The sequence below is a fragment of the Giraffa tippelskirchi genome, chromosome 10, assembly GCF_054371585.1.
Source record: "Giraffa tippelskirchi isolate mGirTip1 chromosome 10, T2T-mGirTip1v1.2.pri, whole genome shotgun sequence".
Lineage (NCBI taxonomy): Eukaryota > Metazoa > Chordata > Mammalia > Artiodactyla > Giraffidae > Giraffa > Giraffa tippelskirchi.
This window is the reverse complement of record NC_137284.1, coordinates 17,224,965-17,239,208: the sequence shown is the minus strand read 5'-3', so window position 1 is coordinate 17,239,208 and position 14,244 is coordinate 17,224,965. Positions and strand designations below refer to the sequence as shown.

The 14,244-nt window shown below is 44.1% G+C and overlaps 1 protein-coding gene across 4 annotated transcripts in view; it reads right to left on the bottom strand.

Annotated features, from left to right (window-relative positions):
* The window catches only part of ETS1 (ETS proto-oncogene 1, transcription factor), a 138,469-nt gene that overhangs the window by 102,072 nt on the left and 22,153 nt on the right, over positions 1-14,244 (bottom strand). For 3 of the 4 annotated variants that reach the window (XM_081536318.1, XM_081536317.1, XM_081536321.1), the window contains exon 3: positions 5,423-5,567. In XM_081536318.1, the coding sequence (XP_081392444.1) occupies positions 5,423-5,567 (145 nt within the window). Of the gene's footprint in view, positions 1-5,422; positions 5,568-9,411; positions 9,556-14,244 lie in introns of those variants that run through there. The other variant, XM_081536319.1, reaches the window with a different exon arrangement.

Genomic DNA, 14,244 nt, shown 5'->3' with positions numbered 1-14,244 from the left:
TTCATGGTCATCAGAGCTATGAGGTTCAAGTCAAACATGGACAGCTATCAGCGGATGGGAGGGACTGCGGTCGTGTGGCCTGGGTGCTCAGTTGGGTCTCTGATGTCACTTTTCTGGTTCCCAATGGAAAACAGGCATTCCATGACTCCAGCTGGGTCTGGGCACCACTCTGAGCTCACTGTCTGTGTCTAAAAATAGTTTGCCATTTCTACTCCATCCCTTCCGTGGGGCCATGGATGGGAGCTGGTCATGACAGTAAGAGACAGTGAAGTGTTAGTGAGTTCTCAGAGATGGGGAACAAGAGACTGACATTTACAAAAATGCTTCTTGCTGCAATGATTGAGAGAAAGGGCTGAGGTGGGGGGACAACATAGAAGGAGGGAACAGTGGGAAGGCAGAGCCAGTGGGCTCCACTCCAGTCAGACTATAAACAGCAACAGACATTTCAGCCATGTCTCGTGTAAGGGGCTCCATTGATTCACCAGGCTCCCCGACAGAGGGATGAGGAGAGGCTAAGATAGAAAGAGCCCATTCATTCATGCAGAACCCCACTCTCTGTCCCCATTGGCTGTCGCTAATGGCTTCAGGCTGATGGGAAGGAGGGGGAAGAGGCGAGCAGGAGGAGGTAGAAATGAAAGAAAATGATGACTACAAGATTGTCATGAAGAGATGTACAGCTGCACAGGCAATTGCATGCAAATGTGGCTTCCCTTTTTAGCTGTAGAGTTAATGTCCTCAGATTCATCTCTTTTTCTCTTTCATGGCATCTGCCCCTCCCCTTCTTTTCCCTTCCCATTCATCTTTCAGTCTCTTGTCCTAGAGTTCCTCTGTCTGTCTACTAACACCCACTTTTCTTTTCTGTCTGTTTCCACACACCTCTTCTTTCTTCCCCTTTCACCAGCTATTCTGTCCAACTAATTCTCGACTAGTCTGAATTGCTGAGCATTCTGTTCCCATCACCTGATAACCTCTCCCCCGCTCACATTTTCTCTCAGCTTTATTCTCTCCCCCTCTTCCCTCCCTCCACTCTTCTCCTCCCTCTCAGCCTCAGTCTCTTCAGGGAACAGTAACAACATTCAGAGGAAGGACCCTCATTGGTCCTCGATGGCCCCTCCTGCCGGGCAGCCCAGGCACTGACAGAAGCGTAGTCCTGACAGAAGAGCCTAGGTCCCTTCTCAGAGCACAAATGTGAGATGGAAGCAGGGCTGGGGAGTGGCCAGGAGGATGGGAAGGAAACTGAAGTTATAAATAGGATAAAAGAAGATGAAAAAAAAAAGGAGAGTATTTTTCTCTCTCTTTTTTTTCTTGGTCAACACATCTCCGAGGAAATGCGCTGCAGCTGGAGAAATCATCGATTGGTCCATGTCTTCATCTCCCTTCCCTGTAACCCCAAGATCTCCTTCCAAAGGACACCCGTCACTGAGGAGGGCTGGACCACAGCCCAGAAATAATCACTGCAACCCCTTCCTTCATCTGGACAGCTCAGAAGGCAAAGGAGCTCAGGAGTTTTGCCAGATATTTCCATCAGAAGAAGCCTAGGATACAGGGAACTACAGATAGCAAGTTCGCCACCAAAGCACCACTGCCTCATAGAAGCTGGCTAGAGTGTCTGAGCTGCAGCTGGTGACAATCCAAGTCATTTTAGGACTGGTTATTATATGCCCTCATCTTCCCATCCTACCCAAGAGCCACCAATCTAGGTGACTCCAGCTTCCTTCTTAAAGAGGTAGACTGTGGGAAGTAGACTCTTATTACACGACTATCAGTCCTAGCATTTTTAAAACAGCTTCCCCCTAAGCAACCTAAATGTCCATCAACAGAGGAATGGATAAAGAAGATGTGGTACATATATACAATGGAGTATTACTCAGCCATTTGTTGTTCAGTTTCTCAGTCATGTCTAATTCTTTGTGTCTTTGTGACCCCTGGTCCACAGCACGCCAGGCTTTCCTGTCCTTCCCTATCTGCCAGAGTTTGTTCAAACTCATGTCCATTGAGTCGATGATGCCATTCAACCATCTCATCCTCTGTCGCTCTCTTCTCTTCCAGTCCTCAGTCTTTCCTAGCATCAGGGTCTTTTCCAATGACCCTCAGCCATTAAAAAGAATGAATTAATGTCATTTGCAACAACATGAGTGGACCTAGAGATTGTCATACTGAGTGAAGTCAGACAGAGAAGGAGAAGTATCATATGGCATCCCTTATATGTGGAATTTAAAAAGAAATGATATAAATGAACTTACAAAAGAGACTCACAGACTTAGAGAAGGAATTTACAGTTGTCATGGGGGAAGAATGAAGGAAAGGGATAAGTTAGGGAGTTTAGGATGGACATGTATACATTATTGTATTTAAAATGGATAGCCAACAAAGACCTACAGTATAGCACAGATAAGTCTGCTCATTAATATGTGGCAGCCTGAATAGGAGGGAAGTTTGGGGGAGAATGGATACATGTATATGTATGGCTAAGTCCCTTCACTGTTCACCTGAAATATCAAAGCATTGTTTAATTGGCTAAACCTCAATACAAAATTAAAAATTCTTTTTAAATAAAATAAAGAAGCTTCCTCCTGAGGTTCTTAAAAATCTTCACAGACATTGTCTATTGGCCCTGAAGTAAAAACTCTTACTTTTGAGAAACTTGACGAGGAGAATGAAAAATCATCTTCACTTATTTATGTACTTCTTAGCTAAGAAAGAGATGGGCCATGTCTTTTTCTGAAGAAAATGAGGTATTCTGATTTGAAGCTACAATTGTGGAGATGACCTCAGCTACTAAGAAGATGTATTAAGTAAATGTAATAAACTGTAAATTGGTAGCACGCAGAAGCACCATCCAGAGCTGAAAGTGTTAAGGCAAGCAGATTTAATCTCTGTTGCATAGGGAGATACAAGACTTCAACGCCTAGTGGAGTGAATAGGATTGAAGAATATACAAATATAGACAAAACCATTTTGTTCTTTTGCTTACACAAACAAAATCTTTTTCTTTTTGGTTTAGATGTTTAAAGGATCACTTTTCTCATCTCTTAAAACTTGAAGTCCCTAAGTCTAACCTGTGAACAACTATAAAATCCTCTGTGCCACCTCATGAGATGGGTCAATAGCCGAGACCTCTGTGTTTATCCTTGGGGGGAACTGAGATGCCAAGCAGAAAGTGATGACACAAATGCTATCCTGTCTGAGATCCAAGGTAGTGCCAAAGAACACCTCCAAGATCAAGGGCTATTGAGTCAAGACAGGGAACACAGGGTCAGCTTCATTCTGCCCGGGAGGAGAACCTGGCAACTACAAACCAACTCCCATCCTTCTCAGCCCCCATCAGGTATTACCACATCTCACTCTGTGTCTGTTGGTGTATTTCAGGTGAAAGATACAGTGTAGGCAACAAAACAAATATTTCCTTTATTTCTCCACTATTATAAAAATAACTTGCCATATAGTGTTCTCAGGTAAAGAGATATGGAACAAAAAAAGTTCCATTTAAGTTAGTTTCCAGTGGCTTTTCACCTATGCACGTTATCATAACAGAGGATGAAGAATCTGCCTGCAATATAGGAGACACAGGAGAGGTAGGTTCTATCCCTGGGTTAGGAAGATCCCCTGGAGGAAGAAGTCACAAAACCCACTCCAGTATTCGTGCCCGAAAAATCCCATGGACAGAGGCACCTGGCAGGCTACAGTCCAAAGGGTTGCAAAGAGTTGGACACGACTGAGCACTGAACACACACACAACATGTAAGCATCATGAAATTTCTTACGCTAAGAATTCGTCCTGGGAGAAAACAAATGTGGCTTTTGGTATCTGGATATATTATCATAACCTGATCTCTTGAAAAATTGAACTTACTGTCAGAATCAATCATTACAGGATCCCTAAATTAAAGTTTTACATTTTGTATCAAAAATAAACCAAAAAAAAAAAGCCAGTTAGCAAGGACCAATGGAATTTGTGAGAAACACAATGACTCTGGCACAATAGAACTGGGGTACAGACTTGGAACTTGTCTGCTCCTTGGGAGAGTGGTTCCTGTTCACCAGAGGGCAGCACTGTGAGCAGCAAGTCAGGAGTGAAAGGAATTCTGAGGAGAGGAGCTCCTCTGAGGAAGAGCTGAGGAGAGAGGCAGCAGCTGAGGAGAAAGAAGCCAAATGCGGAGCAGGGCAGAGTGGAGAGGATGAGGAAAAGAGAAGACAAATGAAACAAATTTCGTCCTGTAAGAGGACTGACCATAGAGAACAAACCTATGGACACCCAGGAGGGAAAGGAGGGTGGGATAAATTCGGTGATTGGAACCGACATATATACACTACTGATACTATGTATCAAATAGGTAGCTCAGGTGGTGAAGAACCCCTGCTATGCGGGAGATCCTGGTTCAATTCCTCGTTTGGGAAGATCTGCTGGAGAAGGGATGAACTACCCAGCATTCTTGGGCTTCCCTGGTGGCTCAGCTGGTAAAGAATCCGCCTGCAATGCGGGAGACCTGGGCTCATTCCCTGGGTTAGCAAGATCCTCTGGAGAAGGGAACCTACTCCAGTGTTCTGGCCGGCAGAATTCCACGGACTGTATAGAATTCCATGGAGTCACAAAGAGTCAGACACGACTGAGCAACTTTCTCTTTCACTTCACTTCATGAAATAAGTAACTAAAGAGAACCTACTCTATAACTCAGTGCTCTGTGGTGACCTAAATGGGAAGGAAATTCAAAAAAGAGGGAATATGTGTATACATACGGCTAATTCACTTTGCTATATGATAGGGCTTCCCACATGGCACTAGTGGTAAAGAATCCACCTGCCAATGTAGGAGAGGTAAGAGGTGAGAGTTCGATTCCTGGGTTGGGAATATCCCCTGGTGGAGGGCATGGTAACCACTCACGTATTCTTGCCTGAAGAATCCCATGGACAGAGGAGCCTGGTGGGCTACAGTCCATAGGTCACAAACAGTCAGACACAACTTAGCACACTTGCACACACACATGCACAGAAACTAACACAACACTAAAGCAACATACTCCAATAAAAATTAAAACAACAGCAACAACAAAGGCTGACTAGTTCACACACCTCTGTCCATTTGGTTCACACTTCGTAATTAAAAACCTTCTAGGTCCTTTGTCAACAGCCAGGTTTTAGGGGATAAAGCTCAGACAGGTACAGTGGAGAAAGCTATATACAAAATGAAGACGTAAAGAAACCTCGTGTGGGCCCTTTCCTAGAGTATAGTCTTTCTGTCACTGGAGAATAAAGTCATTCAAAATGACTGAAAAGTTCTGGGACTTCCCATAGAATAAGAACATCCAGTACCCACATAAGCGAGGGCCGCTGTGGTGGCAAATGATGCAGGATGCAGCCCACATCCAATTGCCTCGGTCCCTCAACTCCAATCCTCAGTCTCAGCCTCCATTTATCTTCCTACCTGAGCCATAGTGTTCAAGGCCGGTGGGCACTTCCTGAGTAGCTGTCTCCTCCCAGAACGGGTAACAAGCTCTTGGTGGATGATAAGCAGACTGGAAACCACAGGCCATTCGGGGATCTTCGTAAGAGTTGAGAGGTCCCTGCCTCTGTGACCAGGAAACAAAAGGAAATACATTAAGATTCCCTAATGGAACAGTAGGAGAAGGCAATGGCACCCCACTCCAATACTCTTGCCTGGAAAATCCCATGGATGGAGGAGCCTGGTAGGCTGCAGTCCATGGGGTCGCTAGGAGTCGGACACGACTGAGCGACTTCACTTTCACTTTTCACTTTCATGCATTGGAGAAGGAAATGGCAACCCACTCCAGTGTTCTTGCCTGGAGAATCCCAGGGACGGCGGAGCCTGGTGGGCTGCCGTCTGTGGGGTCGCACAGAGTCGGACACGACTGAAGCGACTTAGCAGCAATGGAACAGTAACTTCATATCATCTATAAATGAGAAGCATTCATAGATAACAGAATAGAACAAACTATTTTTTTAAAAAACTAATTTTTATTGGAATATAGTTGCTTTACAAAGTTGTGTTAGCTTCTACTGTACACCAAAGTGAATCCGCCATATTTATACATATATCCTCCTCCCTTTTGGATTTCCTTTTCATTCAGGTCACCACAGAGCACTGAGGAGAGTTCCCTGAGTGATACACTATGTAGAACCAACTACTGATCACTACCCTCCCCCATTCAAAAGAAGAAGAAAAACCTAGGAATTGGAAAGGTTTCTGACTTGAACTATGTATACATTTATTTTCGTGCATTTCCTCACCCATTTGAAGAATTTTTTAAATTTTCAAATAAGGATCCATGGTTAATCGCAAGGCAGAATCTTGGTCATCTTTATATAATCCTGGCTTTTCTTTCTTTTTTTTTATTGTTACCTCAGTCTATAAAAATACCATGAAAGCTGTTCTTATAAGACATTCCAATATCATAGAAGCAATAGGTGACAGGCACCAAAGAAAAAAACAAAAAATGTATTTACCTAATAAAATAAAATTTACCTAATAAATTTTTTTTAGTTAATCAATGTGCATTAGTTTTATTTCTTTATTTTTAAGATATTTATTTGGCTGCATCAGGTCTTAGTTGAGACAGGTGGGATTTTCCATTGCAGTGCATAGGCTTCTTTGACTGCAGCACATGGACTCAGTTGCCCCATAGCATGTGGGATCTTAGTTCCCTGACCTGGGACTTGAACCTGCATCCCCTGCATTGGAAGGCAGATCCTTAACCACTGGACCACCAGGGAAGTCCTGTGCTTAAGTTTTAATGATATTGTTAGCTAGATCAGAATTTTCATTTTCCCCGTTTGGGCACTTGTTCAATTCTCTTTAGTTTTTGTAAAATTCATAAAATACACTCTCTACCCAGTACTCTCTAAGAAGGACAAATACAGTATGTGGGAGACCATGGTTTGCAGTGCTTAAGGCCCTGTTCTATGACACCAGGGATACATGGATTCAAATCCTGGCTCCATCACTTACTAACAGGGACCTAGGCCTGTTCTTTTATCTAAACCTACGCAACTATAAGATGGGAAAAATATCTACCTCATAAGTAGGAGGAGTAAATGAAATAATATGTGTAAGAAAACAATACTGGATAAAGTTTACTCTGGGGCTGTTCTTCTTCCAAGTGGGTTAAAGGTGCTGAGAATGGAATAAGACCCTGGGACTGCATGGAGTCACACTGACTTGCTGTATGTGTGTGTGTGCTAAGTTGCTTCAGTCTTGTCCAACACTCTGTGACCCTATGGACTGTAGCCCGCCAGGCTCCTCTGTCCATGGGATTCTTCAGGCAAGGATACTGGAGTGGGTTGCCATGCCCTCCTCCAGGGATCTTCCCGACACAGGGATCAAACCCACATGTCTTACATCTCTTGCATTTGTGTGCTGTGTGCTTAGTCACTGAGTCGTGTCCAGCTCTTTGCCACTCCATGGACTGTAGCCCACCAGGCTCCTCTGTCCATGGGGATTCTCCACGCTAGAATACTGGATTTGTAGGCAGGTTCTTTACCACTAGCACCACCTGGGAAGCTCCAAATTGCTGTATATCAAAGGCTCATGTCCTTGGCTTCTGTTACCAGGCAGCTCTTATGAGAGCCACATGAATATAAACAGAGCAATGGCAGTTCTGCCATTTGAGTTTGGGACCAAGATTGAGGAAAATCATCAGCAAGAACACTCAATTGAGCTTCCAGTCAGCAAATTCTAGTGTAAAACCATTTTGCTGACATCATATTTTAACACTGCAAGCTCCTGCAGCAACTACATTAAGGTTTTCTTTTGAACCCCAAGGATAAGCAGGTCTTCAACAATTCTTTACAAAAGTATCAACTTGAAGCACATTTTCTAAATGAGCTGTGTGTTCTCAAAATCCATCCCCATTTTTTCATATTTCTCTAGAGTCTTTCTCAAAATGCAGTTTCAAGTATCAGAGTTTTAGCAATAAGGTCTAGGTGGGGAAATTTTGTCGTTAAGCGGTATAAAGGGGGAATCTAAGTGACCTGGCCTTGTCCTCTTTAGGAGCAGTGTGTGCATGGTTTGCCTAAACAAGAAAGTCCTTGTAAGAAGGCAGTGGGGTGGTACCAGTAGGATCTTTGTAGACAGGTGGTGCATGGTTTGGTCCAGGCCCTGCTAGAGTGGTGGGAACAAGAGGAGAACTTGAACTCAAGCGTCAAAGTTGAGGCTTGCTCTGCTAAGGAAAGACCCCAGAAGGTGAGGCGTGCTTTGCAAAGAGGCATTGAAGGAAAATATGAGTGCCCTGTAGAGGAAAGATGGAGGGCAGAGGGAAGATGGAGGTGGCGGCTTATGGATAAGCTAGACAATATTGGGTTCTAGACCTGAGCCATCACCAGATGGCTACATAGTGAGTCAGCCTGCAGCTTTGACAAACAACAACATACAGCATCTTCTTGAGTTTCCTGATTGGCTTTATTTTTAGTGGAGTGCCTCCTGCCCCCACACCAGGTTCCTTGTTGTCAAGGAGGGTTCACTTATTATTTTATACAGGAAAGTCTATTTTTAAGATATATTTCCTCCTTAACTGTCCTCAGTGGTGCCAGGGGACCCTATTTTTAAGAATGAGAAGGAGTTAATGCACCAAACCTACCATGAACCACAAACATCTTTGCTCACAGAGGCTCTTGGGAGCATCATGACACTTGTTACCTAGACACCTGTCTTTTTGTTCGATATGTCACAAACTGACTTAATACCTATTTCATAGAGTACGAGAATGACATTTTTACTCAAGACAACCACAGAGCCAGTTCCAGTTCATTATGAAACCTCAGTTTAGAAGAAAGAAGCAGGTTAGTAACAGGTCAGAAATCTGGACAGCAAAGCCCCACCTCCATGCTTGAAAAAGGGCACCACCTAAACAAGTTCAAGTCAACATCTTCCTCCTGGTTGCTGGTGAATGGAGATGAGTTCAGGAGATGCCAGCCACCCTCCTGACCCTGTCATAGTTTAGAGAACCCATCTGATGGGTCCTCAGTCATTCACCCCACAAGCGATTACTGAAAGGAACTAATGTAGGTCCCACACTGCTCCATGTTGATCAGTGAGCTAAACATGGTGAAGAGACGGTCGCATTTAATCTTCACATTTAATCCTCATAGCTGTGCAAGATTCACTTTTTTATCTCCATTTCACGGAAGAAGAAACTGAGGTTTTTTTCAGAGAGCAAGTAAACATCCAAAGGCCACACAGCTAGTAAAATAACAGAGAGAGAATTCCCTGGTGGTCCAGTGCTAAGATTCTGTGTTCCCTCTGCCTGGGGTCCAGATTCAATCCCTGGTCAGGGCACTAGATCCCACATGCTGCAACAAAGATTGAAGATCCTATGTGCCGGAACTAAGACCCGGCACGGCCAAATAAATAAGTAAATAGACATTTTTTTTAAAGAAAGAGTTCTAGCTGAGACCTACTTGATTTCAGACTGTGTGCACCATGACTCTTCTGTGGCCTGGATGGCTCGGGAAGGGAGGCCGCTATCCCATGACAACGCACTAAATGGATTATGATAATGGACGGTCGTGAAACATATCTGTATCACACAACCAGTCTATGCCAAGTATTATGTTAGATGCTAAGAATAAAGTATGAGCAAGACATGAACTTTACCCTCTGAAGTGCACAAACCAGTAAACAGGAAATTACAGCGAGGGGATGTGACAAGAGTGAAGTACCGATGGGTATGGGCGAGGAGAGTGGCAGCAGGTAAGACTTCCTGGAGGAAGCAGATTAAGGTAATAACTGAAAGATCAAGTAAGACTCAGCCTAGAACATTTGGTGAAGGGTCTAGAGAACAAAAGATGACATGACACTCCTAAAAGTGCCAAGGAACACCTACACCTATGTAAGGAAGAATAAGAAAGACTCAGAATGGTGACAGAGAGAGAGAGAAAGACTTGGTAGTGACAAGTATGAGGGGAATGCATGCTCTTGGCAATAGAACACCGCAGTGGAGGGCAGTTAGTAAGAATGGAAGCTGGAGGGACAGTGCTGCATGCGTGCGTGCATGCTAAGTCGCTTCAGTCATGTCTGACTCTGAGACCTCATGGACTGTAGCCCTCCAGGCAATGATAACACCTGCAATGGAGGGCAGTTAATAAGAATGAAAGCTGGAGGGACAGAGTTGAGGGTCATGAAAACCAGACCAGAATCTGGCTGCAGGAGAAAGGAATTCGAGGTGGTGTTAAAGGTAGTGGCATGAATGTTAGAGTCAAGATGTAGAATGTAGAGTCAAGATGTTATAGAAAGACGCATTTGATAGGGCTAAGTAGGATGGAGTGAGCAGGAGCAGGCGAGGAGGCTGACAAGGCAGCAGCTGTGCCCTGCAGAGCCATACTGGTCTTCGGTACAAAGGTAAAAATCAGTACTACTGACCCTCACTGTATTTAAATTTTTATTTCTTATAATAATTTTTGCATTAATTTTGATGGTCAGAAATATTATATTCAGGGAATATTAATCAGAGAGAGCTATCTCAGAGGTCCACAGCTCAACACGAAGACCTGGCTCTCTACCCAAATGTCTGCTGATTCCATGGCTGGAAACCTCCAGGCCAAACAAATAGTGAGACAGGAACACAGTCCCATCCATCAAAAAAAAAAAAAAAAAGAAATATTACATTCAGATTTGTTTAGCTTGAGTACTGAGTCTGGGAGCAGCCCTTAGGCTTTGGCCCCATGTGAACTGAGTGGTAAGCCAGTATTACAGTCAAATGCTCTATCACTGATCTCCACCCCCAACAGTCCAGTTATGAAGAGTGGAACTAGGGTCATAAGTGTAGAGGTGAAGAGGAAACAAGAAATATAAGATATGTTTTGAAGAAAGAGTCAACATGATTTTATGACTCAGAGGAGATGAAGGAAAGCGGTGGGGGGAGTAATCCAAAAAAATGCTTAGATTGCTTGCTTCTGTAATAGGGAAAATGGTGAATTTAAGTAGACAGGTAAGAGGTTGGAAGAAAATTTCACTCTTGGTTGTGCTCAGTTGGAGAGAGGGCGGAGCGACTGGGGGGAGGTTCCCTTGGTGGTCGCATGACAGAAGACAGGAAAGGATAAAGGTGGATCTATAAACATTGAGGATCTAGTTAAAGTGTAGAGTCAGGGGAAATGGAAGTTAAAATAAAAAGACAAAGGGTCAGAAATGGCTCTGCCACACCATCCAGCAGTTCTATTTCTGTGTACTTATCCAAAGGAAACAAAAGTACTCATTTGAAAAGATATGTACATCCCAATGTTTACTACCACATTATTTACAATAACCAAGATATGAAAGCAGCTTAACTGTACACTGATGGATGAATGGATAAGAATTATACACACACACATATACATACACTGGAATATTATTCAGTCATAGAAAAAGAATGGAATCTTGCCATTCACAACAACAGGAATGGACCCAAAGGATTTTTGCTGATTGCAATAAATCAGACAGAGAAATACAAATACTGTGTGATTCTACTTATATGTGGGATCTAAAAAAAGAAATGACACACAAGAAACAGTAACAGAACAGAAAGAGACTCACAGATGCAGAAAACAAACTGGTGGTCACCAGAGGGGCGGGGGTGGAGAGATGAGTGAAATAAGTGAAGGAGACTCAGCAATTACCAGATAATAAGTCATGAGAATGTAAAGTACAGCCAAGGGAATACAGTTCACAATATTGTAATATCTTTATATGGGGATGGTTACTAGACTTACTGTGGTGACCTTTTCATGTGTAATGTATAAAAATATCAAATCACTATGTTCACTTGAAATTAGCATAATATTGTAATTCAATTTTGTATAATATTGTATACTTCAATTTTGAAAAAAATGGGTCTATAGAGTTGCCGGCCATTGGGAGGAGAAATGAAGAGGAAATAAGAAAGAAGGGTCAGTTGAAGACACAGGAGGAAAAACACCACAACGTTCAGTGAAAAGGGCAGAGCTACAGAAAACACTACAGACACTAAGAAGATGGTGGTATCCAGGCAGCCTTAAATGGCCATGTGCTCCTGACCTGCTCGGTGGCAATCTGTGATGAGCACCCTCCCCCAACCCCAGTAATCCTTGTGGAGGCTTCAGAGGACATGAGCCTGCAACCTAAGTGCTTCACTTTTCTGATGCTGGAAAGAAATAGCATGAAGTTCTGAAGTCTGGAATCTACTAGGATGATGGACACACACTTGTTCCTGCTCCAAAGTAAACCACCCCTGATGCCTCCACCATAGTGACCACCGCCCTCTTCTGAAATCAGGGCTTCATCTACTGCATTACGTCACTCTCACCCGCCCAACCTGCCCTATGCTTCTATCAGGGACCTGTCTCTCCTCCCCACCCACCCAGTTCCCTCCCTATGGCTGATCTTCACCTACTTCCCAGCCCTGCCAAACCTCATACCATTGCTTCTGCTCAGAGTTTTCCTCCCCTCTGCCCCCAAAGATCCCCACAATTAGAAAAGAGGGAAAAGGGAAGTAGATTTTCAACACTAAATCAAAAACAGATGGAGGCTGCATGTCTATAGGAGTTCGTTTCTGTCTTGAGCCAAGCATCCTTACTTGTCCAAGTGTTTGCTCCTCAAACCCTTCCTGATCCTTCTCGTGTGTGTGTGTGTGTGTGTGTGTGTGTGTGCGTGTGTGTGTGTTACAAAAAAATCTGTCTTTTCTTTAACCAACTACACAATCCTGGGGTTTAGCCTTAGTACCATACCATAAGCATACAAGACACATAAATACTTCTAGATGCTGCAGCTTAAAAAAAATGTATGTTCCCAGAGGCAAAGCTGACTTAACACTGAATGGATGGGTACGGGAGTCTGCAATCCACAGGAGTAAATCTGTATCATTCTAGGCCTGGCATTGATGTTCACATGCTCCAGTAAGAAGATGAGAGACTGGAAATCAGGAAGCCTGGGTTTGAGTCCTGATCTGGGCTTCCCGGGTGGCTCAACTAGTAAAGAATCTGCCTGCAATGCAGGAGACCTGAGTTCAATCCCTGAGTTGGGAAGATCCCCTGGAGAAGGGAACGGCTGTCCACTCCAGTATTCTGGCCTGGAGAATTCCATGGACTGTATAGTCCATGGGGTTGTAAAGAGTTGGACACTACTTAGCAACTTTCATTTTCACTTTCTGGCCCATATAATCAAAGCTATGGTTTTTCCAGGAATTATGAATGGATATGAGAATTGGACCATAAAGAAGGCTCAGCACTGAAGAACTGATGCTTTCAAACTGTGATGCTGGAGAAGACTCTTGAGAGTACCCTGGACTACAAGGAGACCAAACCAGTCAATCCTAAAGGAAATCAATCCTGAATATTCATTGGAAGGACAGAAGCCAAAGCTGAAGCTCCAGTACCTTGGCCACCTGATGTGAAGAGCCGACTCACTGGAAAAGACCCTGATGCTGGGAAAGATTGAAGGCAGGAGGAGAAGGGGACAACAGAGGATGAGATGGTTGGATGGCATCACTGACCCAATGAGCATGAGTTTGAGCAAACTCCGGGAGATGGTGAAGGACAGGAAGCCTGGAGTGCTGCGCCCATGGGGTTGCAAAGAGTTGGACACGACTTAGTGATTGAACAACGACTGCCCCTAAGGAGCTGGTTAGTCTCCAGCCTGTTTCTTAACCTCCGTAAGCCTTTGTTTCCTGAGGACACTGGCCCCAATGATCGCCAAGTTCCTTTACAAATACAAGTCTCATTTTTGCTGATCCGTTCACATTCTTTCTCCTGACCTTGTGACGGACAACTTTCATGTGATAAATAACGACACCAGGGTGGGAAAGCCTAGAGCACCAGAATTCGTCATCATTTAGATTCATGCCAGGCTGTGTCCCCTGCAAAGGCATTAACTCCTTCATGTCGTTTGTCTTCATTCTTCCCCGAAATATGCTTACACACCATTGTGCCCCCACATCCCCTGTTTTTCAGTAGAGAAAAATGAAGTTAGGAAGTGCCTGGCTGCTGAGCTGTCCAGGGGCTCTCACATACGAGGTGCAAGTTTGTGCAGTAAGTGGGGAATTTCTCATCCTAAACCCTTTCCCCTTGTGCAGCCAGTTGCCCCACCCGCGGCCGGCCTGACCAACTCCACAGACATCTCATTGCATCTGAGACTCCTCATCTTCAGAGGATGTCAGACCAGCCAGCACCTCTTTTTACTCAGAGAAGTGCTTTCAGCCGCCATGGGGAGGGGTTTGGGGCAAACTGTATCTGGCCCTCAGAAGAACACTGGGGCTCTTCTGCTTCAGGGGGACACGTGGG